Source organism: Echiichthys vipera (genome assembly GCF_963691815.1).
Source record: "Echiichthys vipera genome assembly, chromosome: 11".
NCBI classification, from domain to species: Eukaryota; Metazoa; Chordata; class Actinopteri; order Perciformes; family Trachinidae; genus Echiichthys; species Echiichthys vipera.
Window position 1 is genome coordinate 2,905,410 of NC_139836.1, and position 25,000 is coordinate 2,930,409.

The 25,000-nt window shown below is 46.0% G+C and overlaps 1 protein-coding gene across 1 annotated transcript in view; it reads right to left on the reverse strand.

The window, feature by feature from the left end:
• The window catches only part of arfgef3 (ARFGEF family member 3), a gene marked incomplete at both ends in the record, with an annotated part of 58,797 nt that overhangs the window by 33,344 nt on the left and 453 nt on the right, over nt 1-25,000 (reverse strand). Inside the window, 14 exons of the mRNA XM_083922550.1 lie at nt 172-524; nt 1,464-2,059; nt 3,079-3,211; nt 3,610-3,722; nt 3,874-4,121; nt 5,147-5,265; nt 6,233-6,337; nt 7,316-7,400; nt 7,858-7,903; nt 9,179-9,295; nt 14,578-14,646; nt 15,457-15,597; nt 16,817-16,898; nt 21,375-21,426. Coding sequence (XP_083778676.1) covers nt 172-524; nt 1,464-2,059; nt 3,079-3,211; nt 3,610-3,722; nt 3,874-4,121; nt 5,147-5,265; nt 6,233-6,337; nt 7,316-7,400; nt 7,858-7,903; nt 9,179-9,295; nt 14,578-14,646; nt 15,457-15,597; nt 16,817-16,898; nt 21,375-21,426 — 2,259 coding nt within the window. The remainder of the gene's footprint in view (nt 1-171; nt 525-1,463; nt 2,060-3,078; nt 3,212-3,609; nt 3,723-3,873; nt 4,122-5,146; nt 5,266-6,232; nt 6,338-7,315; nt 7,401-7,857; nt 7,904-9,178; nt 9,296-14,577; nt 14,647-15,456; nt 15,598-16,816; nt 16,899-21,374; nt 21,427-25,000) is intronic.

Sequence of the window (25,000 nt, forward strand, 5' to 3'; positions counted from 1 at the left end):
CACACGCGCACACACACACACACACGCACAAACATGCACGCACACACACAGGTTTCAAAGACGACAAGTCAACACACACACACACACGCGCACACGCATGCACACACAGACACGGACTTGTAAAGACGACAAGTCAACACACTGGACCCCGCCCTTCCCTCTGTCTCTCACCGGCCTGCAGTCCGGAGCAGAAGGTGGAGGAGAAGTTCTGGAGCGACAGGTCCACGTCCGCGGCGGTGGCCAATCCCAGCAGCCGGGGCAGCAGCGCTGCGAGTGACTGGACGAACAGCCTGGAGCTCTGCTGGTCGGCCTCCTGGTTGCGCAGCAGCTTGAGGGACAGGGCGGCGGTGCGGAGGGAGCGGTGGCCCGGGCAGTCGCGGGGGGTCTGCTGCTCCTCGTCGGCCAGTGAGACGTTGTCGGAGCCGATGTCGGACACGTCGGAGCGGCCGGAGTCCTTCTCTGCAGCCATGGAATACTGGTCACACGAGTCGAACTCGGTCCGGGACAAGTCCTGCTCCTCCATACTGACGGACCAACACACAGATCAATGATATGATTTTTATGTTAGGCGTTCTGTAAGAAGTTAGATGAGACTTCCTGTTTGGTTTGAGTTCTTCTTGAAGCACAGTCACAAACTTCCCTTCTGCCAAAAGCAGCTCTATCGTGGCCAGATGAGTGAATGTCTTGTTTGTTACCTCACCATATACCCCACTATACCCCACCTCCCAGAACTTCTCCCTCTGCCTCGATGGTCACTCCCTCCCCCTAGTCAGAAGCCTCGGCATCCTCATGGACCCCACCCTCTCCTTCAAGTCACACATCAACCACATCACCTCTGCAACATCGCACGCTTCCACCCCACTCTCTCCTCCACACTCGTCCACGCCTTCATCACTTCCAGACTCGACTGCTGCAGCAGTACCTGTACGGCCTTCCCTCCACTGCACTTCAAAAACTGCAATATGTACAAAACTCGACCGCCCGACTGCTCACTCACTCCCCCTCCGGAGCACACATCACTCCCATCCTCTGTGAACTTCACTGTCTTCAAAAACAACAACGTATCAACTTCAAGATCCTCCTCACCACCTACAAAGCCCTAAACAGCATCGTACTCTCACACCTGACTGATCCCCTCCATCACCTCTCCCCCACTCGCCGCCTCCGCCATGCTGACGCCAACCTTCTCACCCCCATCACCAAAACCAAATATGGCACCCTGGGGGCCGGACCTTTGCCATCGCCGCCCCTACCCTCTGGTACTCCCTGCCCCTCGCCATCCTGAACTCAGACACACTCCCATCATTCAAGAGTCAGCTTAAATCCCATCTCTTCAGGACCTACAACAACTGAAATCCACCATCTTCCAACCTCTTTGTTTCAATTAATGTGGTGTTCTTTTGTTCTAGTGTTGTTTAAAATGCTTTCTGTTTGACTGTCTATCTTTTATGTGTGCATCTCACCTGAAGTTGCTCTCGCTGTATCTGGACCCTCCTCCGTGGTGCGTCCTGGTCCTGGACTCCACGGACAGGAAGTTGGTGATGTCGGGGTAGACGAGGCCGTGGCTTCGCTGCACAACGTCCGGAGGAACCACAGCTCCTCTCTCTCCTCCTCCACCTCCAGCTCTGTCTTTCTCTCCTCTTCCCTCGCCCTCCCTCCCACCTCCTCTCTCCGCCCATTTGCTCCCCTGGTTCTCCTCGAGGCCCGGTTCACGCTTGGTGCCCTCCTGGCTGCCGCAGGACGAGGGCGAGGGGAGGTGCGTGTCCTTCCCACACTCCTCAGGGGAGGTGTGGCCCAGGCCGACGGCGAGCTCCTCCACCCCCACATCCACGGTGGTTTGGCCCGTTTCAGTGGTGATGCTGATGCTGATGTCGGGGCTGCGCTCGGTGGCCCCGGCGGAGGTCACGTTGGATGAAGATGAGCTGGGGTCCCATGGAGCCTGCTCTGAGGACAGGATGTGTCTCTGCCACCTGAAGTCCGCCTCGTTGATCTCCATGGACTCACGCGTCGACTCTGTCCCGTCTTTTAGATCTTCCAGTCGTCTGAGGAGGAGCCGCGCCTGAGAAACAGCTGCAAAGTCACTTTTTTATGCCTTAAACCAGATTCTCCAGAGGATTTCCGTCAAATCACCTCCATAGATAATCTGTCAATGTCAAGTCCTGCAAGTTAAAGGTTGAATACATAGAATCTTTATTAAAAGCAATATATATTTAAATAATACACCCACGGGCGTTTTGAGGGGTTCAGAATGAAAGTATTGCTTTTCCATAAAAAAAGGTATTAAGTTTGAATACTTGAAAACATTTTTAACGGGTTTAACAACAACTTTCTGTCCCGTTGTGTTTCCATGGCAGCAGCCAATAGCGTTGGGCGTTGCTGGTTGCCAGGGTTGCCTGTTGTTGGGTGCAGCTACTGTAGGCTGGCACTGGGTGAAATGGAGTTAGCCAATCCTGCAGCTGCTTGGGAGCCTCAGTGAAGGGGGCGTTCTTTGTCCCAGCAGCTGAGTGAGCGGAGACGGGCAACAACCAGAGTCACTATAGGCCGAGCATTCACTCCATGGACTGAGAGAAAGGAGAGGAACGCCATTCAAACGCACGCCCACATGGCTACGCTGCTCCTTGATGCTAACATCACTTTCATCTGCACTTAGCTGGAACGGCTAACGCTAACGGCTAACGCTAACTGTCAGTCAAACTCCTCTAATCCTTGTTTTGATGCTGTGATTTTCTGGAGGGGACGGGTTCAAACAGGCTCAAACAGACTCCGGTCTCCTGTAGACTACTGGGCCGGGTTTGACCAACCTGGCAACCCCACTGCTGGACTTATTTTTTGTTGTTGACGATCTTGAGACGCTGGATGGCGGTGTTCTGCTCATTCTCCATATTCAACCTTTAATGCAGTACTTGTTATTTGTGGCTGCAACTAACAATTATTCTTCTTTACGACTCATCTGATGATTCTTTTCTTGATTAATTGTTTGGAGATATGCAGATCAGCCCTGACGCCACCAACCCCCACCAACATGGACACTTCACTCCCCCTCTACCAGCCCCTGTATGAGTGTTTTCAGTAGTGTACCTGGTCTGATTGGATGCCGCGGCCCTTCGACAGTTCGTCCAGCGCCCCGAGGAGAGCGCAGGCACAGGACACTGAGGAGTAACACGCCTCAATGCCTCCCTTCATACAGGCCTCAGTCATCCCATCCATCACTCTGCAGAAGGAAACACAAACACACAAACACACATTTTATCATTCAGCATTCAATAAAAAGCAGTGGGTATTTAAATTTTACTTTGGTTCATTATTAAGTTACTCTGTGAAACACTGATCATGATCCGTACTCTTTATTGTCACGTAACCATTAAAATTAATTATGAGAGGCACTATTTTGTCTCTTATCTAAGTAACATCATCAAGACATCAAGCTGTGATGAAGTGAACTAAACATATAATTTGCAGAGTTGCTTGAAAAGTAAGATTGTGTGTCTTCAAGAGCCTTTTCTGTACCAACATGATGACGAGAGGAGAGGCACCTCAGAAAAATCACCTGCACACAGTAAATAAATTCAAAAGACTGGAATAAAGAACAAAGAGGGAGGAGTTACTGACAGTTTGAGCAGGTCCAGGTGGGACTTCCTCTTTGAGAAGGAGCGCTTCCTGGTTTCTGGCTCAGCCGCACACGGGCCGGCCAGGTCGTACAGCCGCTGGGGACTGCCCAGAATCTACACACACACACACACACACAAACTCAATTAGATTGCAACATAATGAATGTCTTTCTCATGCTTCGGTGAGGTGAAAAGGAAAATCGATGGCTGGTACAAAATCAATCTGCAGTTCTAATGTGCTCCGGAACAAAAGGGTCTTTCCCACCTCCTTCATGATGCGGATGGCCTCGGTGCGGTGCTGAGGCGGCGGGTACAGCAGGATCCTGTGGTAGAGCGACTGCAACACCGGCTTCATTGACTCCACGCAGCTCACCAGACGCACGAGCTCCGCGGCGATGTAGCACACGGTCCGCACTACCGGCGCAATCCGTGCGGGGGCGCTGGAGGAACAGCCCGACCCTCTGCCTTGATCAGACACCCCTCCACCGAAGGAGTCCAACTCCTGGCTGAGTCCTGCCACAGGAAAACATGAAGGGACACTTTATCATCTCTAAAGTCTACTAAAAATGTTTCCTGCTAAAGGGATTTTCATCAATTTGACTGTTGGCAGCAAGGTAAATAATTAAATATGCTCTTTCTCTCCAAGCTCTGGATTTCTGGGTTTGATTATTTTATCTGTAATTAGGAAAACGGACTTGTTCCAAATGCTGACGTGCGGTTTTGCAACTTCTTATCCCTCCAATCTTTGACATACGGATTCAAAGCTGCACAAGCATTGAAGTGATAATGAACAGTTTCACACTGTTGGCAGTGGGATTTCACTGACAACGATCCTGAACAAGTAGCAGAATCAGAATCAGAATAAGGTTTACTGCCAGGCAATTTTCATTGCAAGGAATTTGACTTGATTTGACGGCGCCTACATAAATATAACCATGAACACAAGCAAACTAAACATATAGCATTGAATTATATACATGAAATACAAGTGAGTGTGTTTGTATGACCAGTGCAGGTGGTAGTGTGCAAGTTAAAGTGTCCAGGGAAAAAAGGGGGGGTGTTAATATAACACCTGTGATTTGGGTACGTTAATATAACGTATGAGTTCCAGATGTCGTTACTATAACGAATGACCGTTAAGTGTCTTCCAAAGCCTGATGGCAGAGGGGAAGAAACTGTTCTTGTGGCGGGAGGTTTTGGTCCTGATGGACCGCGGCCTCCAGGGCCAGAGGGGAGAGGTTCACACAGATAGTGACCAGGGTGGGAGGGATCAGCAGCTATTTTCCTAGCAGCACGAGTTCCTGCGACAGTCGAATGAAACCACATCACTCTGCGGTCAGTGAGCTTAGTTACTGATCGTAGCAGCTGTTGAAAGCTCACAGCTGACCATTAAACACAAACTTTTAAACTGTCAAAAGGTGAATCTTTGAGACGTCTGGAGAAACCACTCGTTCCAGCTGATTCAAACTAGCCCTCACCTTTTTGTATAAATGCAAATTGTGTGAGAAGAACCTACAGTGGTTCAGTGACGCGGTTACCTAGACTGAGTTTGTCTGAGAGACGTTCTGGCGCCCCCGTGTAGCCGTGGTGCGAGGCGATAGTTTTGTCGTTGACAGGATTTCCCATGATTGCCACGAGGGACGGACACAGCTGCTTCCTGAGGGCAGAATTGATTAATGTTATTTAGGGTTATGAAAACATCACAGTGCAGTAAACTACGATAATTTACGTCACAAAAAAGGAAGTTTAACAGAAAACTGACCATGTCTTAAATTATCATTAAAAGGAGACTTTTAATCCCATTTTATTTCATCCAACTCTGTATCATGGCAGTGTAGATTATGTGTGCAGATGAACGGTGTTTGGCAGTGGAGGTGAGAAAACACGTCATTTGTCAGATTTTGGCAGCTTGTGATGATGCAAAACGCGCTGCAGTCATGGAGGGAAGCCAAACACCGTTCATCTGCACCAAGCCCCCCTCACCCACCGCAATGACTTCCTGTTTAATCCAATCAGGAAGTGCCAAAAATGTCAGTTCTCTGAGTGTCCACTAGGGGCAGGTTTCATAACAGAGCAGTTTCTCATTGAGCCCCATGTTAAACAGGCCGTTTACACAGCATCATTAAACCTGTTTAAGGACAAAAGAACATTCTAGTCTGTGTGTTTAGCTCATATCTCCATGACAACACTGAAGGGAGGGGCTAGTTTTTATTTTATTGGAGGTTAAAGTTTATGAATAATTAGGGGCGTGGCCTCTTGAGTGACAGCTAGCCTCTGGCCCTCACTTCTCCTCGGAGGTAAACGTCAGCCAGATGGACGCACGCCCCTCCCCCCAACGTCACATACATGCCCTTTTTTGGTAAGAGGAAATGAGGCGGAGTCAAAGTCTGACAAGATGGAGACTCCTGTAGGAGAGGACGACTGGATCAAGTTGAGAGAACAGACCTCGATGTAGAGGCTAAGTCCATTTTTATGTGTTTTATGATCTGCACACACTGCGATGGCACAGAGCTGGATTCATTTCAGCAACAAAAAAGATCAGACAAAGCATCTCCACAACATTTAAACTCGATCGTTGACGCCATTTAGTGAAGCTGGAATTATAGAAGCGTTACGTGTCTTACCAAACAAGGTCGGTGAACCCTCTAGACAGGTGCATCGTGGGAGGACAGCTGCTGAGCATGGAGAGGATGCACTCCAAGTAGAGGAGCTGCAGGAGCTGGTTATCACTGGAGAGCGAAAGACAAAACAGAAGAGACATGTTAAACATTATTCCCTTTAAAGAGGCTTACATAAGCAACTCCCCTAAAACAAACTGCCACTACGAGTGATATGTGCAAGAGAGCGGAGTGTTCGATCACATCAGCCGCTCAAAACTGTCTATAATTACATCTTTCTACCTTTTCAGCTGTTTCCTTAAATGTCTGGCACGTGGCCAATTATAATCAATTTCCTGTGCAGTAACTGAGACTTCTTGGAGATCTGAGGGCGCACTCCCACTGTGCCTCCGTCCCGTGCCCCGTGCTTTAGGGTCCTTGTCCCCCCCCTCCAGGCCCGTTTGTACTCACACTACCTGGGCCTCGGAGAATGCTTCTTGCTGCCTATACGTCATCACGCCGTAACACGTCACACGCATTGATGACGTCATGGCGATGCGTGGCTTTGTTTCCAGATCTTTCCGTAGACCTCTGAGTTTTTTGTGCGTCTTGTCGACTGTTTTTGAATCTTTTCATCGACCAAATCTGCAGTAAACACTCCACCTCCGCATCACACCAACGTGAACCTTTCACCGCCATTGTTTTAAATGTCTGCGCATGGTCCCTCCTTCTTTTTTCTATGTCCCAACAGGCGCACAGGAAATTACCTCAGAGCCGCCGTAGGCCTCGTGCTCATGTGCAAACGTGCTTTACAAAAGCCCACCTCTCCCAAACGGGCCGTGACCGGAAATCGTACCGCTCCTAGTCGAGGTACAGTTGCACTCACACTGGTCAAAGGAACTAGACTTTACCGGTGAAACGTGCTCGGGCACGGTACGGAAGGACAGTGTGAGTGCGCCCGGAGACACTACAGTAAAGCCTGATGACTCACAGGCAAGTTCAGGCTCAATGATCGGTCATGTGTGTATGTGTAAAATAAAAAGTGAGAGTGGGAAAACTGACATTTTTTTAACAAAGGTATGCTTTCTTAATAAAAAACTGCAGCAGTACCTGTCCACTGACTCCAGCTTTTCACAGAAAACGGTCAGAACCGTCACCACGTCTTCACACAGAGCCTGGCTGGTCGGAGAAATATCTGCAAACACACACACACACACAAACGACAATGAATAAATTCACCTACTTTATCTTTATTCAATATTTACATTAAGTGATAAAAACCTCATTACCCCCCCCCCCCCCCCCCCCTTTGTATCTCTCTCACATCCTTGTGTCTTTGTAGTAAACAGGTCGACACCATCTCTATGAACCTGCTTCATCTAAAGTGCGTGGGTGTGTGCGGTGCCAAGCACGCGCTTCACAATCCAGTCACTCTTCTGTATTGTTTTATTCATAGAGCGCAGGTGCGTGGCTATGGTGCTGCGCTTCTTAACGTGTAATCCTAGAGCTGTTTCTGTGTAATATATTGTACAGATGCACATAATAAAGTGGTTAGGAGTGTAAACTAGAGGATCGTATGCATGATGTGATCACGGCCCTGGAGCTGACGAGGAGAGCTGCAGAAGTGAAGGACAGCGGCGGTGATGATGTACCTCTTCTATGCAGCGGTGGTGCAGTCACCTCGTCTCCGTCTGCACCCTGTGGAGGAGCACACAGCAGGGGTCATGTTTACGGCGAGTGCCACAACACAACCGTGGAGGTGTAGGTGACGGAGTGACAGAGTGACAGAGCGACGGAGTGGTGTGGAGTGACTGATTAAAAGCTGAGAGTGGAGCTGTGTGTGCCAGTTGTTTCTGATGCCTCACAAGTGTCTGGGTGCAGCGGGGGGGGGGGGGGGGGGGGTGTTCATGTGTGTTTGTGGACATAATCAGTGCGTTTACATGCAGCTTAAAAACCAGATTATAAGCGGGTTATGGGCATACCGCGGTCTCTCGAACGCAATGTAAACACTGCACACCAGGTAAAGTCGGACATAGAGAACTCCTATTGTACCCCGATTATTCGCACATGTAAACAGCGTTCTCTGGTTACTGTCGGGTTTTGCGTCTGCGCATGCGGCAGGTTTATAACTCCCCCCTCCTCCCCTCTCCGCGGGAGTGGCTTTAGAGGAAGAGTTACTCCGTCATTTTCCCATTCAACCCCCATTCATGTGTACGCGGGGAACTTCAATAACCCCAATATTCCCTTAACCGGGGTAAGACCATTTCTTTGGTTACTGTCGGCATGGAAACGCACTGATTAAGGGATTTAAGAGACAAATATGTTGCAGTATTTCTTCCGGGAACATTTTATTGATACACTGAGAACCAGTATCAGTTGTTCATCACTCTATAGATTTCTACACACATTAAAAGATGCATTCAGTGACACTTTGCTGTCTTTTGTAAAACTTGTAAGCATTTTAAAATATGCCTTTCCTTTGGAGATAATATATGATAACATCTAAAACAGACAAAAATAACACATCTTCCCATTTGAGGAGCTGGAAATTGATCAATTCTTTTTTTGCATTTTGTCTTAAAAACTACTAATTTATAATTTTAATTGATCAAAATTGTAGATTCAATTTCTGTTGATTGTCTTGCCACTTTAAATCAACTCTTCTGACCAGTTTTCTACACAGACAGCTCTGGCCTTGGTTTTATTGTGGGTGCTGTAATGTCCCAGGGTCCATGAAGTAGCCATCAAGCGCTCTGCATTTTCAGCTAAACCAGAGTTCATCATTTAATACAGTCTAATCACATTATATTTTCAGAGCGTGCACAGCGCTGTATATGTATGTGTGTGTGTGTGTGTGTGTGTGTGTGTGTGTGTGTGTGTGTGTGTGTGTGTGTGTGTGTGTGTGTGTGTGTGTGAGAGTGTGTGTGTGTGTGTGTGTGTGTGTGTGTGTGTGTGTGAGTGTGTGGGCACAACCTCTTGTCTGTGTCGGAGCTGCAGCGTCAGATCTCCCAGTATCTGGCTCAGCGTGGCTCGGACCGCCGTGTTGATGCTGCGCTGGTGACAACTGGACACGTAGGTCTCGATACACACCTAGACACGCACACATCCACACACACACACACACACACACACACACACAATGACTTACTTAACACTTACTGTAAGTGAGAGATTTTTTCGTCGTCTGAGTCACAGAATCACAGATAAGTCATGACGCACAGTCCCAAGAAAGCATCACTAAACCATCAGGCAGATAGGGAGGTTTCCATGGCGTTATTGTTGTTACCGTGGTTACCGGACTACTGCGTGGGATGGGGATGTTTTGTCAGTGTTTCAAAAGGTCACAGAGTGAACACTGTGGCCGGTAAGAGAAAGCCATATAACCCATGCATTTAGTGGATGCTTTTATAAAAAAGTGTCTTCCAGCCTGGTGAGAGAAAAGTGGGTTTGAAGCACACGCCGTCCCAGAGGGATGGGAAACAGCAGGAGTGTTACTGCCTGAATGTGAAGAGGGAGGCACTAATTGCACACACACAAACACACATAACAAGACACACACACACACACACTAGAATGCTTGACTCTGTCCCAACGGGATTTCTTGTTGTCATTGTTTTATCCCACTAATTTACAAGCACTCTCTTAATCTTACAATGAGAATCTGGCTTGTGAGTGGCTTAGCATTTAAGATACATCTCATCTACTTATCCGGGGTCGGGTCTCGGGGGCAGCAGCTTCAGCAGGGGACCCCAAACTTCCCTTTCCCGGGCCACATTAACCAGCTCTAACTGGGGGATCCTGAGGCGTTCCCAGGCCAGTGTGGAGATCTAATCTCTCCACCTGGTCCTGGGTCTTCCCCGAGGCCTCCTCCCAGCTGGACGTGCCTGGAACACCTCCTTAGGGAGGCGCCCAGGGTTCATCCTTACCAGATGATCCTGAACCACCTCAACGGGCTCCTTTCAACGCAAAGGAGCAGCGGCTCTACTCCGAGTTCCTCACGGATGCTGAACTTCTCCCCCTCTCTCTAAGGGAGACTCCAGCCCCCCTCCTGAGGAAACACATTTCGGCAGCTTGTACCCACGACCTGGTTCTTTGGGTCATGACCCAGATTTCATGACCACAGGTGAGGGTAGGAACCAGGACTGACCGGTAGATCCAGAGCTTTGTCTTCCTCAGCTCTCTTTTGGTCACAACGGTGCGGTAGAGTGACTGCAGCTCCGCCCCCGCTGCTCCGATTCTCCGGCCAAACTCACGCTCCATCGTCCCCTCACTCGTGAACAAGATCCCGAGGTACTTGAACTCCTTCACTTGGGGTAATGACTCATTCCTTACCTGGAGTAAGCAATCCACCGGTTTCCTGCTGAGAGCCATGCATGTTGTAATAAAAATACTGCATCATTTAATCATATTTTGAATATGATGAAAATGAATACATGCAGAAGGTCTGCCCTGTCCTCTGAGGATAAAGGGACAGGCCCAGCCCCACGCAGAGCTCCAAAGACCATCTTTGTTATTTATATTCAGAGTTTAAGTCCAGGCAGCCTCCAGGGTCGATCTCCAACACCTGCGTCTAATCAATGAAAGATCAATATATCCTGCATCATTAGGTCTTCCAGACGCAGTATGCATGTGTCACATAAACACGACAGTGAGTACCAGCCTCATTCTGCATCCCAAAGTTAAAACGTCGTCCAGTTCCAGCAGTTTTAATGTAATGCATGTATGAATGTGACTGATGCATTAATATTTTACATTTTACACCAAATAACTGTAGGATTTTATGCATCTGGAGCTCTTGAAAGAAAGCTTCACTTGTCTGATGAACAAGAATGTGATCATATTTGATTAAATTTATACAACATTAAAACTGTAACACCTTAAAACGACATGTTGCAGTCATGGAAGTGTGTGTGTGTGTGTGTGTGAAAGCGATCGAGCACAGAAGTAATGACTAAACCATGATCTAAAAGTAATGAAGTCATGCATTAAAGGTTGAAGAATCTCGCTAAAAGTACTAAACTGTTCAAATAATTATACTAGCTGAAAGTTACGATATTGGAGAAACTGTTGAAATAGTTAGCTTAAAATTAAGTTACTGGATAAACGGTTGAAATAGTTAGCTTAAAGTCACGATATTGTAGAAACTGAATAGTTAGCTTAAAATACCGTTATTGGATAAAGGGTTAAAATAGTTAGCTTAAAGTAACTATATTGGAGAAACAGTTTAAATAGTTAGCCCAAAGTAATGATATTGGATAAACGGTTAAAATAGTTAGCTTAAAACAAAGGTCCTGGATAAACGGTTAAAATAGTTAGCTTAAAACAAAGGTCCTGGATAAACGGTTAAAATAGTTAGTTTCAAGGAACGATATTGTAGAAACCGTTTAAATAGTTAGCTTAAAATACCGTTATTGGATAAACTGTTTAAATAGTTAGCATAAAGTAAAGTTACTGGATAGATGGTTGAAATAGTTAGCTTAAAATAAAGTAACTAGATAAACGGTTTAAATAGTTAGCTTAAAGTAACGTTAATGTTCCAATGAGTGCGTTACAGGAGTCCTGATGAAAAAGCACGTACAAAGTAGCACAATGCAGTTAAAGTCAATGTTAGCTGACAGGAAGATCTCAGAGGGTGTAAATGACTTTTCCTAGGACGTTATTAAAGTAGTGACCTCCGGCTCCAGGTGGTTGGAACTGAATCAACCCCTCAGCGCCGCTAATCCCTGCATTAAGAACCTGTGCTGGGCCTCACTGTTTGTTTGAGATGTTACTGATAATGGAGTGGTGTTGACAACCTCTCCAGGCAGCCACCATGAGCTATGAGCCAACGCAAACAGAAACACACACACACACACACACCAGATGGCCCGTCCTGGCCGCGTGGAGCCCGTTAACACAACATGTTGACCAGGTTTTTATGAGCTGTTAATGGACCTCAAACATACAGAAGCTGCTGCCGCTGCTGAAGGGAGGGATGTTACAGGAAAACACTCCACAGATAAACGCTCTGCGATTTGGAAAAACAATAAGTGACTTTTGCCATTTGGGATTGTGTTCAAAGATAACGGGCGGCAGGTCTGCACGTTAATGACATTTTCAGTTTATCATATTTCTGCGTGGGTGGCGCAGCTGCAGGAGCTGGAGTCACATTGGGCTTTCATTCGTTGGTTGTTATTGAAAAAATGCTGTTTTTTTTCCTGTTAAAGGAGATTATGAATGGCTCCAGATGATTGTCCTTCACCTTTTATTTATTTTTTATTAACCTTTATTTATACAGGTATAATCTCATTGAGACCCAGGGTCTCATTTGCAAGAGAGACCTGTTCAGGTCGGCAGCAGCAAAGTTACAGACTAACTGAACACACAGGAGACACAACACAAACAGCAAAACAGTAAAATAATGCAGTACAAAGTGCAAAGGGCAAAGAACAAGATAAGTTCAAGTTAAATTATGTACAAGTGCCCCCACAGACTGTCTCAACAGCCTTCCTACAAGCAGCACCTTGCATGGTAGCTGCCTGCCGTGTGTGTGTGCTGCCACGTGTGTGTGAGTGTGTATGAACGGATGAATGAGAGGCTGAAATTGTAAATGCACTCCATTTAATGGGGTGGTAGTAGCTCAGTCTATAGGTGACTTGGCTGGGAACCGGAGGGTCGCTGGTTTGAATCCCTGTGTGGCCCATGAATGGAGCGTGGACTGGTGGCTGGAGAGGTGCCAGTTCATCTCCTGGGCACTGCAGAGGTGCTGTTGCGCATCAAACCCCAACTGCTCAGGACGCCGGTCACTGGCAGCCCCCTCGCTCTGACATCTCTCCTTAATTGCATGTATATAGGTCCTGTCTGTGCATGTGTGTGTGTATTTCGGGCATGTGTGTGTGTGTAAAATGAAAAATAATAATAGAGTGATGATTGAATTTCCCCATTGCGAGACAAATAAAGGAAATCTTCTTCTTCTTTAAAGCTCTGCAGAAAGTCACAGTAATAGGGAGCTTTGGCGTAAGGACGTATTTATAGTTCAGTGTGGAATTGAACCTGTTGAATGTCGTAGCACCGCAAACACTCTCACTGATGTGCAGCACATTCTCAGGCACCGTTGGACATTCATTAATGACGCTAACACTGTTTACATCAGGGACAATATTGAGGAATAATCAAAGCAAGAACAACAGGAAACTCTTTAACCTCCATCAGCAGAAAGGAAAACTCCAGCTCATCTCACTACAAAGGATTTTGAAGCTATGTAAATATATACAGGTCCTTCTCAAAAAATTAGCATATTGTGATATTGAGTTCATTCTTTTCCATAATGTAATGATAAAAATTTAACTTTTATATATTTTAGATTCATTGCACACCAACTGAAATATTTCAGGTCTTTTATTGTTTTAATACTGATGATTTGGGCATACAGCTCATGAAAACCCAAAATTCCTGTCTCAAAAAATTAGCATATCATGGAAAGGTTCTCTAAACGAGCTATTAACCTAATCATCTGAATCAACTAATTAACTCTAAACACCTGTAAAAGATTCCTGAGGCTTTTAAAAACTCCCAGCCTGGTTCATTACACGAAACTGCAATCATGGGTAAGACTGCCGACCTGACTGCTGTCCAGTATGTATATATGTATATACAGGTCTATCATCATATAATTCATATTTCACCAGTGCATTCTGGTGAAATTGTGCAACTAACACAACTTTCTTACGTCACCGGATTGTCGTTAAAATATCTCCCTTCATCTCAAAAGTATCTCCTTTTTTTTCCTGTATCCCAAAACGAACTGATCTTCATGCCTGTGTGTGTGTGTGTGTGTGTGTGTGTGTGTGTGTGTGTGTGTGTGTGTGTGTGTGTGTGTGTGTGTGTGTGTGTGTGTGTGTGTGTGTGTGTGTGTGTGTGTGTGTGTGTGTGTGTGTGTGCGGGACCACTCATCTCAACCCTCTGAATAATTGATGGGATTACAGCATGAGACAAGGCCTTTTGGGCGGAGTAGGGACGGAGCAAAGCTTCACCTTTAAAAATAGATTGAGCTCAAGTGCTGCTCGCTCTCCCAACGCTTCACTATCCTGTCTCTTTCCTGTACAGTGCATCGAGTAAAAACGCCACAAAGAAGAAACAGCAAACCATAGTGAAGGTATATGATTTACAGTACAGCATCATTTTCTCATGCATCAATACATAAAGTCAATAACTTGGGGAATACAAACAGTCGACCAACAGAGACCTGGATTCTGTGGACAAACCCTCGGCTATTATCTCACACAGCTGTCTCCAACATTCCCAAAAGCAGCTGAACAAGGAATCTAAAATATTCATTTCTGCGTATCGCTGTACAATCTCAAATATCTGACGATGAAGCTGATGTGTCCTACCTCAGCAATCCGCAGCATGGAGTCTCCATTGATGTCGAAGTTTGGGGAGTAGGTGATACAAAGCAGGACCTGCACACAGGAGACACACACAAACGCAGTTTTCTTTGAGTGAGAGTCGTCGTGCCACGATCTTATATATGCCAAAAAAAACACCTTAAATCTGCAGCGTGGAGCATTTGAAAGCGTGAAACAAAGGGTCCAACACGGTGAATCTGTTCCAACATGTCGTAATATATGAGAAAAAAAGTCAGGAGATTGTGATAATATAAAAAAGGACAGGTTGGAGAGAATCATCCAGACCTTTTCTGCTCAAGTCTGTGTGAAAAAAAGTCAACTAGTGAATGTAACGTTACTAAACTGGACCAAACCGGTTTAAACTGGACTGGAGGACCAAACCAGTTTAAACTGGACTGGAGGACCAAATCAGTTTAAACTGGACTGGAGGACCAAACCAGTTTAAACTGGCCTGGAGGACCAAACCAGTTTAAACTGGCCTGGAGGACCAAACCAGTTTAAACTGGGCTGGAGGACCAAACCAGTTTAAACTGGACTGGAGGAACGTCTTCCTGTTTACGTCTACATCTGCTGGGGACATGTAGTAGTCCCCCAGTTCTTGATTAATATTAATATTTGTGATATCAGAATCTCATATTTCGAGTGGCAGTCATACAGTATGACCCTAAAGAGGCCAAATTACAGGAAACCACCAAAGAAAAAAGCTGCAATGCAGGGGAAACATTCAGCTGCCAAGCATATTGACATGCCTCTACTCATTTTAACGCCGGCCTGCTGCAGACTGAGTGTGTCCACTGTGGTGCAATACGGTGCAAACCTTTAAATATAGTATCAGTTCACACTCTAAATATATCATTCTTTTACCTTCATGACCTCCACCTGCAGGTCTTCATGCAGGGACGGGGTGACCCTGATGGCCTCCAACATCTGGCTGAGCAGCTGCTTCTCCAGGACCTCCACCTCCACGTCGACTCCACCGACGAACCTGTCCTCGCACAGGAGCCTCTGAATGGACGGAGACAGAGGGGGGAGAGTTTAAAGGAGCTGCTGCTGCGTGTGCCGATGCCCTCACGATAGCTGCGTATCTCGTGTCCAAAATAAATCAGTGATGACACTTTAACTAACTCTAAACGCTTTGGCTTCACTTGTCAATGCACTGCACATAAAAAAACGTGACGCTCCACTAGGGGAGCACGCGCTTAACGTCGTAACTACCCGGTTAGGTTTAGGAGAAGATCGGTTGAAGATGAGTCGGGCGCCCTGGGACTGAGAACGGGCTGGAATAGTGTAATGTGTTACTGATGCACACTGTGTTTTTCAGTGTTTGCAACCAGCTTTAGAGGTCAAAATGTTAAGGTTCAGGTGGTTTAAAGCAAGACTTTAGCGGCAATTACATGTTAACTGTAAACACTAAAGTATAAAGTTAGAAAACTGACTCAATGTTGGTTACACATCATTATAAAGGTTTTCAGGTCAAAATCCCTTGCAAAAGTCTGCATTATATTGCTTAGGATTTACCGTATTTTCCGCACTATAAGCACACCTAAAAACCTTCAAATGTCTCAAAAGCCGACAGTGCGCCTCATAACCCGGTGCTCCTTATATAAGGACCAATATTGAGCCACAACAGGTCTCCAACTACGGTGAGCAGCCGCCGACTCTATTTTCCCCCGTAGAAGAAGTAACGCGCGGTGCATGTTGAGATATATGACTGCGTGAAGCGTGCCGTTTCATTTCCATGTGTGTGTTTGTGTAAAGAGCCCAAAATGGCTCCTGTTAAGAGACACGCTTACGACGCAGAGTTTAAACTCAAGGCCATTAGTCACGCAGTAGAACACGGGAACAGAGCAGCAGCCAGGGAGTTGAACATGAACCAATCAATGGTGCCGAAGTGGAGGAAGCAACAACACGACCTCCCCTGACTGTTGTGTTGACGTTCCCTTTAGCACAGCTCCATCTAATGGATGCAGAACGTGACCCCAGCCTCCACTGTAGCGTCTGTTCTATGCGCCTTATAATGTGGTGCGCCTTAGAGTGCGGAAAATACGGTACATGTTTCTATTGTAAAATACTGTTTTATTTCTTTATCTTTGAATTAGAGCTGATGTTGCAAACTACAGATTCAATGCAGACCCTGATTATGTTTTATCTACGGAAGAATAAAGAGAAGATAAAAAGGTTGGAGGAGAAACAGTCTTTGCAGGTCTGCTGGATGTTTCCGTACCTGCATCCCGGTGAGTGCCATCTGCCCCAGTTTGGTGTTTTTGGACTCCAGAGCCATCTGTAGAGGCAGCAGACAGCGCTCTCTGGAATTACACAAGCACACACACAAACAGGTTACAACAACTCCATTAACATTACAGCGTCCAGTGCAGCTCACAGGACTGTAGTATTCTTTCATACTCGCCATCGTGACTGAGTTGTTGGGCAATAACTTTAGTTTTCTGAATATTTCTTTACAAATCTTTCCATAGACCTCGGAGTTTTTGTGCGTCTTGTCGACTGTTTTTGAATCTTTTCATCGACCAAATCTGCAGTAAACACTCCACCTCCGCATCACACCAACGTGAACCTTTCACCGCCATTGTTTGAAATGTCCACGCATGGTCCCTCCTTCTTTTTTCTACGTCCCAACAGGCGCACAGGAAATTACCTCAGAACCGCCGTAGGCCTCGTGCTCGTACACGTGTGCACGCTCGTGCTCGTACATGTGCAAACGTGCTTTACAAAAGCCCACCTCTCCCAAACGGGCCGTGTACGGCAAGCGTGCCGCTCCTAGACGCGGTACACTTGCACTCACACTGGTCAAACGAACTAGACTTTAGCCGTGAAACGTGCTGGGGCACGGGACGGATGAACAGTGTGAGTGCGCCCTTAAAGACTTACCTACTGGCCTCCTCTGTTACTACTATACTCAGAACATCAAATCACAACAGACTTTTGTCCTTTTGACTTCTCCTCCCGTCGTCCACAGAGACACACAGAGCCACAGATACAGTATAACAGCATGTTTGAAGATCTGGCTCATTGCTCCAAAGATGTTATATTATTTGTGGGTTTTCCAATAAATAAGCCCAGAGTCAGTTACGTAATCCAGCAACTGGGTTTGATTTCTTTCCCCCGTTCCTTGATCTCTCTTTGTCTCGTTTTCGGCTGCACACACACTCTCTCGCTCTTTATCTGCCTCTCATTATTTGTAGTTGGTTGAGTCACCGCGCTCTGCTGCTGATAGGGCGCCACTGGGCTTCATCTGGGAACGCTCCGGCTGCTCTGAGCTGTCACTACTACACATACTTCAAATGGGCTGCAGGGAGCCCCGGTCGGCACGGCGGCTGACCGGCAGTTCACAACAGTATCAATGAGAGCAGACACTTCTGAATGAGCACGTAGAAAGAGCATCCAGCTCAGAAGACACAAAGAAATCAGAATAAGGAAAATGATTGATCTGGGTGAGAATCTCAAAGTCAACGGCAAAACAAAAGGAAACTTTAAAAAGGCTCATGATCCATAAATCGGACTATAAAACTGTTAAGAGTGAATGTCATGCTTTATGTCGAAATTGGTGCAATTTGATCAGATCGATGCAGTCTTAACATACCCTCGTGAGACCTTCCTAGTCTCTGAGCTCTGTTATATTTGACTCTTAGATCAGTTTGGGAACGAGCAGCGGAGAAAATTTGGAGAAGTTTGAGCAGCGACCGAACCAATCAGAGTTGGTTTAGAGGTGGATTTAAGTGAAACGAGAATAGACTGTTGAGTGGGCTGGAGGACCAAACCAGTTTAAACTGGTGCTGGAGGACCAAACCAGTTTAAACTGGGCTGCAGAACCAAAACAGTTTAAACTGGGCTGGAGGACCAAATCAGTTTAAACTGGGCTGGAGGACCAAAGCAGTTTAAACTGGACTGGAGGACCAAAGCAGTTTAAACTGGTGCTGGAGGACTAAACCAGTTTAAACTGGGCTGGAGGACCAAATCAGTTTAAACTGGACTGGAGGACCAAACCAGTTTAAACTGGACTGGAGGACCAAACCAGTTTAAACTGGACTAGAGGACCAAACCAGTTTAAACTGGTGCTGGAGGACCAAACCAGTTTAAACTGGGCTGGAGGACCAAACCAGTTTAAACTGGGCTGGATGACCAAACCAGTTTAAACTGGTGCTGGAGGACCAAACCAGTTTAAACTGGGCTGGAGGACCAAAGCAGTTTAAACTGGACTGGAGGACTAAACCAGTTTAAACTGGTCTGGAGGACCAAAGCAGTTTAAACTGGTGCTGGAGGACCAAAGCAGTTTAAACTGGACTGGAGGACCAAACCAGTCTAAACTGGACTGGAGGACCAAACCAGTTTAAAGTGGACTAGAGGACCAAACCAGTTTAAAGTGGGCTGGTTCGTGAGAGTAGTCGTCCTCGTTGTTCCGGTGGCTGAGAGCCCGTTGTGTCATCAGAGGCTTTAAATCGCTGCTGTAGAGACAGAGAGCGCTCCATCGCACTACATTACAAAGACATTATCATCAATATTTAATCTAGTAATCCCTAATTACGCAACGGAGGTTAGTGAATGAATTATTCAACGTTGAGCTGATCAGCGCCCACTCCACTGGCCACCAGCATGACTCCCTTTACGCTCAGACGTTTTTACGAGAACACTCGAAACACAGAGTAAGGGCGCCCTCCCACTGTGCGTCCGCCCCGTGCCCCGTGCTTTAGGGTCCTTGTCCCCCCTCCAGGCCCGTTTGTACTCACACTACCTGGGCCTCGGAGAATGCTTCTTGCTGCCTATACGTCATCACGCCGTAACACGTCACACGCATTGATGACGTCATGGCGATGCGTGGCTTTGTTTCCAGATCTTTCCGTAGACCTCAGAGTTTTTGTGTGTCTTGTCGACTGTTTTTGAATCTTTTCATCGACCAAATCTGCAGTAAACACTCCACCTCCGCATCACACCAACGTGAACCTTTCACCGCCATTGTTTTAAATGTCCGCGCATGGTCCCTCCTTCTTTTTTCTACGTCCCAACAGGCGCACAGGAAATGACCTCAGAACCGCCGTAGGCCTCGTGCTCGTACATGTGCAAACGTGCTTTACTAAAGCCAAGCTCTCCCAAACGGTCCGTGGACGGCCAGCTGGCCGCAGCTAGGCGCGGAGCTGTTGCACTCACACTGGTCAAACCTAAAAAACCTGTTTTAGCCCGGTGCGGAGGGACAGTGTGAGGGCGCCCTAAGCTTCGATGCCCACTGAGTTCTACCAAAGGAAACGCTGTGTGAAATCAGCTCCTGGCACCAGAACAGTATTGAAGGCAGCTTACTGGCTCCGGTCGCTGTGAACAGCTGCCTGCGTTAAAGAAAATGTCCAGTTTGATTTTATAATCAGGAGCTAAAGCACATGATTAGTGTTAAAGAGGAACATCTGTAAAAATCTGATCTAATCCTAAACAGCAGACTGTGTTAGTGACGGCACACATCGTAGAGAGAGAAAAAACATAATTCTTAATAAATCAAACTAAAATGTAAAGTTGGTTAAAAGCCGATGATGAAAATTACAATTGGCATTTTGGTTTAACTGCTGACTGTGACTTTGATTTACTCTGAAGATCTCTGGCACGTGATCAGCAGCTTCTGTTCTTCTCTATTAGAACTCCTATTTAAGTACGGGATGATTATATATATATATATATATATATATATATATATATATATATATATACACACACACACATCTATGGGTTCGAACATGAACATATGAGCCAACGGGCCCCTGGGCACAGACGTGTCAGGGGGCCCCCACTCTGTCTGCGTAGGAACAAGACTTTTAATGGTTTTGTAGTCATTTAATGTCACTTTGTGGTCCTTTTACGTCCATTTTTAGTTGTTTTGTTTGTCTTTTTGATGGTTTTGCATCTGTTTTTAGACATTTTGCATCTCTATGTGGTCATTTTACATCCAATTTGAATCATTTTGTGTGTCTTTGTTGCCATTTTTTGTGTCTATGTGGTAATTTTGTGTCTATTTACAGTCATTTATCATCTCTTCGTGGTCATTTTGGTTCTCTCTGGTCGTTTTACATCCATTTTTAATCATTTTGTGTGTCTTTGTTGTCATTTTTTGTCTCTATGTGGTCATTTTATATCCCCATAGTCATTTTTTTGTCTCTTTGAGGTCGTTTTTGGTCGTTTTGTGTATACTTGTGGTAATTTAGAATCTGATTGTGACCATTTTGTGTCTATTTACAGTCATTTAACGTCTCTTCATTGTCATTTTGCATCCCTATTGTCTTTTTTTTGTCTATTTGAGGTCGTTTTTGGTCGTTTTGTGTATACTTTAGGTCATTTAGCATCTGATTGTGACCATTTTGTCATGACTTAATGGGTCCTGGGCCCGTGCGTGGAAGGCCCGTTCAGTAATCCATCCATCCATGGGTTCAAAGTGTGTTAAAAGCGAGTGATGATGTGTAACACGGCCTTAGTTCAGTGCTTAAATTCAAAATTTGCATTATTATCCCAGGCATTTGATCATTCAAATGAATCACACACACACACACACTCACAGTTTCAATATTTGGTTATCTGTGCACCTGCAGTAAATTTGTATCTGAAGGCAAAACAAACTTGTCTCTCCACTTCATTTAAGCACTTAATGGTCCAACAAAGCTTCTGATGTTCTAACGACGATCAGCTCGTGTCTTGTTCAGCTTCTGTTTGACTCGTCTCCAGTGACTCTGACCAGTCTGGACTTGATGTCTTCAGCAGCTTTGAGTTGAAATGAAACGTCTCCTAAAACTTACCGAAGCTGTGAAGGGGAAATCTTTGCCGATCCATTCTGAGACTCCAGGGTTTCTGTGATTTCATGGGACAAAGAAAAGGAGATGCTGTGATTAATAACAACACCGGACAAGATGAGCTGCGTTACATTCGTCTACAGCTAAAGAAAACATTCGCTTTCACCCGAAGAAAAATCTGGTTCTCCACACAAAAGCTCATGACAACAGTATTTGACAACACATAGCTAGCATGTTAGCGCAGAAGGTAGCTCAGATACCACTCGTCTCGTTCCCAGGCTACATTTTCAGGCGTGCTGCGATCTCTTTAACGCAGCATAAATGTCCTGTTCCCCTGCACAGGCCGTCATGTTGTGTACCTGCTACAGGGTTTAGTCTACATGTGTCTTTGTGTGTGTGTGTGTGTGTCTAAGGTGGCGTTTGCCTCGCACAGTCACACTCCTGCCCTTTGTGTGTGCATGTATGCAGAAACACGGTTCCAAGGTCTACATCCCTTTTGTTCATGCTCCATTAGGTTTAAACTCGCCCTTGCAGTGTGTGTGTGTGTGTGTGTGTGTGTGTGTGTGTGTGTGTGTGTGTGTGTGTGTGTGTGTGTGTGTGTGTGTGTGTGTGTGTGTGTGTGTGTGTCTGCGTGTGCATGTGTGTGTTTCTGCGTGTGTGTGTCTGCATGTGTGTGTGTGTGTCTGCGTGTGCCTGTGTGTGTGTGTCTACGCACGTGTGTGTCTGCGTGTCTGTGTCTGCGTGTGTCTTTGTCTGTGTGTGTGTGTGTGTGTGTGTGTGTGTGTGTGTGTGTGTGTGTGTGTCTGTGTGTGTCTGCGCGTGTCTGCGTGTGTGTGTGTGTGTGTGTGTGTGTGTGTGTGTGTGTGTGTGTGTGTGTCTGCGTGTGTCTCTCTCTCTGTGTGTGTGTGTGTGTGTGCGTGTGTGTGTGTGTGTGTGTGATCACAGGACGGTCCCTTCGTCAGCACAACCTGAACCCTGTCCTTTACCTGCTGTCTCACAGAGTTTCCCCTGCCACCCAAAGGTCAGGCCGCTCTCTAACACTAATAACATCCCCGCTGACGTCAGTGGAAACCTTTTTTTTTGTTCGTTGTTGTAATTGTATTTTCTTTCAGATTGTTTCCAGACGATTCACCGTCACGGGTTCTGGGCTGAAGGATGTTCTGTGTCTGTGAAGAGAGAGAGCCCTCAACTGTGCAGACGAGACAGTCATGGGACTGAAGGGGCGACCGATGCAGGATGACTTAAGGGGGGAAAATTAATTAATTCATTCATTCATTTATTTAAATATAGATCTTTTCAAAGACCCAAAGTCGCCCACAGTGACATGAAAACAAGGAAGGGATAATGACGTCAGGGCGGGGCGAGCAAACGACAGCACTAAAGTAAACAGGAGCAATACTGAATGTGGCATAGATGATAATAATAATGATAACAGTTCAGACCGAGAAACAGAGCACCGTGTACCGTGCCGAAACAGGTTTCATGGCTACAGTCTAGTTCGTTTACCAGTGTGAGTGCAACCGTACCACGCCACGGCCCGTTGGTCGATGAAAAGATTCAAAAACAGTCGACAAGACGCACAAAAACTCCGAGGTCTACGGAAAGATCTGGAAACAAAGCCACGCATCGCCATGACGTCATCAATACGTGTGACGTGTTACGGCGTGATGACGTATAGGCAGCAAGAAGCATTCTCCGAGGCCCAGGTAGTGTGAGTACAAACGGGCCTGGAGGGGGGGACAAGGACCCTAAAGCACGGGACGGACGCACAGTGGGAGGGGGCCCTCAGTGGTTAAAAAAGACCTTTTAGGTTGCACTCACACTGTCCTTCCGTACCGTGCCCAAAGAGGTTTTACGGCTAAAGTCTAGTTCGTTTGACCAGTGTGAGTGCAACGGTACCGCTCCTAAGTGACGCATCGCCATGACGTCATCAATGCGTGTGACGTGTTACGGCGTGATGACGTATAGGCAGCAAGAAGCATTCTCCGAGGCCCAGGTAGTGTGAGTACAAACGGGCCTGGAGGGGGGGACAAGGACCCTAAAGCACGGGGCACGGGACGGACGCACAGTGGGAGGGCGGCCTTAATGCCTTCACAGTACTGCCCCAAGCTAATCACTGTTAGCTACGTCCGGCTGTTAGTGACTCTACCGGATTTCCCCGTACACCAAAAAAAACTGCCGATGGCTTATTTGATGAGTTCAAGTGTCGTAAAAGACCACAGGATGATTTTACGCTAGAATCTCACTTTAAAGCTGTCCGTTTACAGATCTGTCCGTTAAATCAACTGTTAGTCGACCAAGAATTTATCTAAATCACATTCATGTTCACACAAGACGCACGTACAACTCAGTGTGAGCCCTACCATCCCTACAGCTGCTGTATTACGGTCTGTACGCCCTCACATGTTTGTTATTTTGACTGAAATAATACAGTTCATGTTCAAAAGGTTAGCACTATCGCCTCACAGCGAGAAGGTTCCAGGTTTGAATCCCAGCTGGGGCCCTTCTGTGTGGAGTTTGCATGTTGACCCCGTGTCTGCGTGGGTTTTCTCCGGGTTCTCCGGTTTCCTCCCACAGTCCAAAGACGTGCAGGTGTTCGGTTCATTGATGACTCTAAATCACCCGTAGGTGTGAATGGTTGTCTGTCTCTGTTCGTCTCTATGTGTCCTGTGATAGACTGGCGTCCTGTCCAGGGTGGACCCCGCCTCACGCCCGATGTCAGCTGGGATCGGCTCCAGCCCCCCCACGACCCCGACCCCGGGATAAGCGGTTAAAGATGAATGAATGAATGAATGTTCAAAAGGGATGGGAAGAAGTTCAAAACTGTTATGGTCCTAACGTAAATCAAATCAATGTTAGCTCATTGTAACTCTGATCCTTTCCCACCTTTGTATTGAAACTGTTGCACGATCATTTCCCTCGGGATAAATAAAGATTCTTCAATCGTGAATCTATTTAAACAGACTGGCTCCTTCACTGCAACCTAAAACCAACTGAGCCGTGACATTGTGAGAATATGTGTGTGGAAAATGTCATTTTTCATGTGTTTATGATTTATAATTATGACAAATAAGAGGAAAAAAAGACCATAAAAGTGTTGAACTTGTTCCCATCCCCTTTTGAACATGAACTATATCATTTGAGTTATTTGCTTACTGCTCATTTGCTTTATTTACTTTGTATTATTATTATTTTTTAACATGTTCAATAAGAAACTCAAGAGTTGTGTTTAGATGAACTGCAAAAATATGTTTGTTATTTAAACAGACTGGCTCCTTCACTGCAACCTAAAACCAACTGAGCCTTGAAATGATGAGAATATGTGTGTGTGGAAAATGTCATTTGTTTATGATTTATAATTATAAATAATTATGACAAATAAGAGGGGGAAGGACCATATGAGTGTTGAACTTCTTCCCGTCCCTTATGAACATGAACTATATTATTTAAGTCATGTGTTTGTCTCTTTTTACTGCTCATTTGCTTTATTAACTTTGTATTATTATTATTTTTGAACATGTTCAATAAGACACTTCAGAGTTGTGTTTAGATGAATGCATTCTTCCTACAGGTCAGTGAATGAGGAGGGTATTTCTGCTGTGATGCGTTCATGATCCAGCTTGTATTCAGTA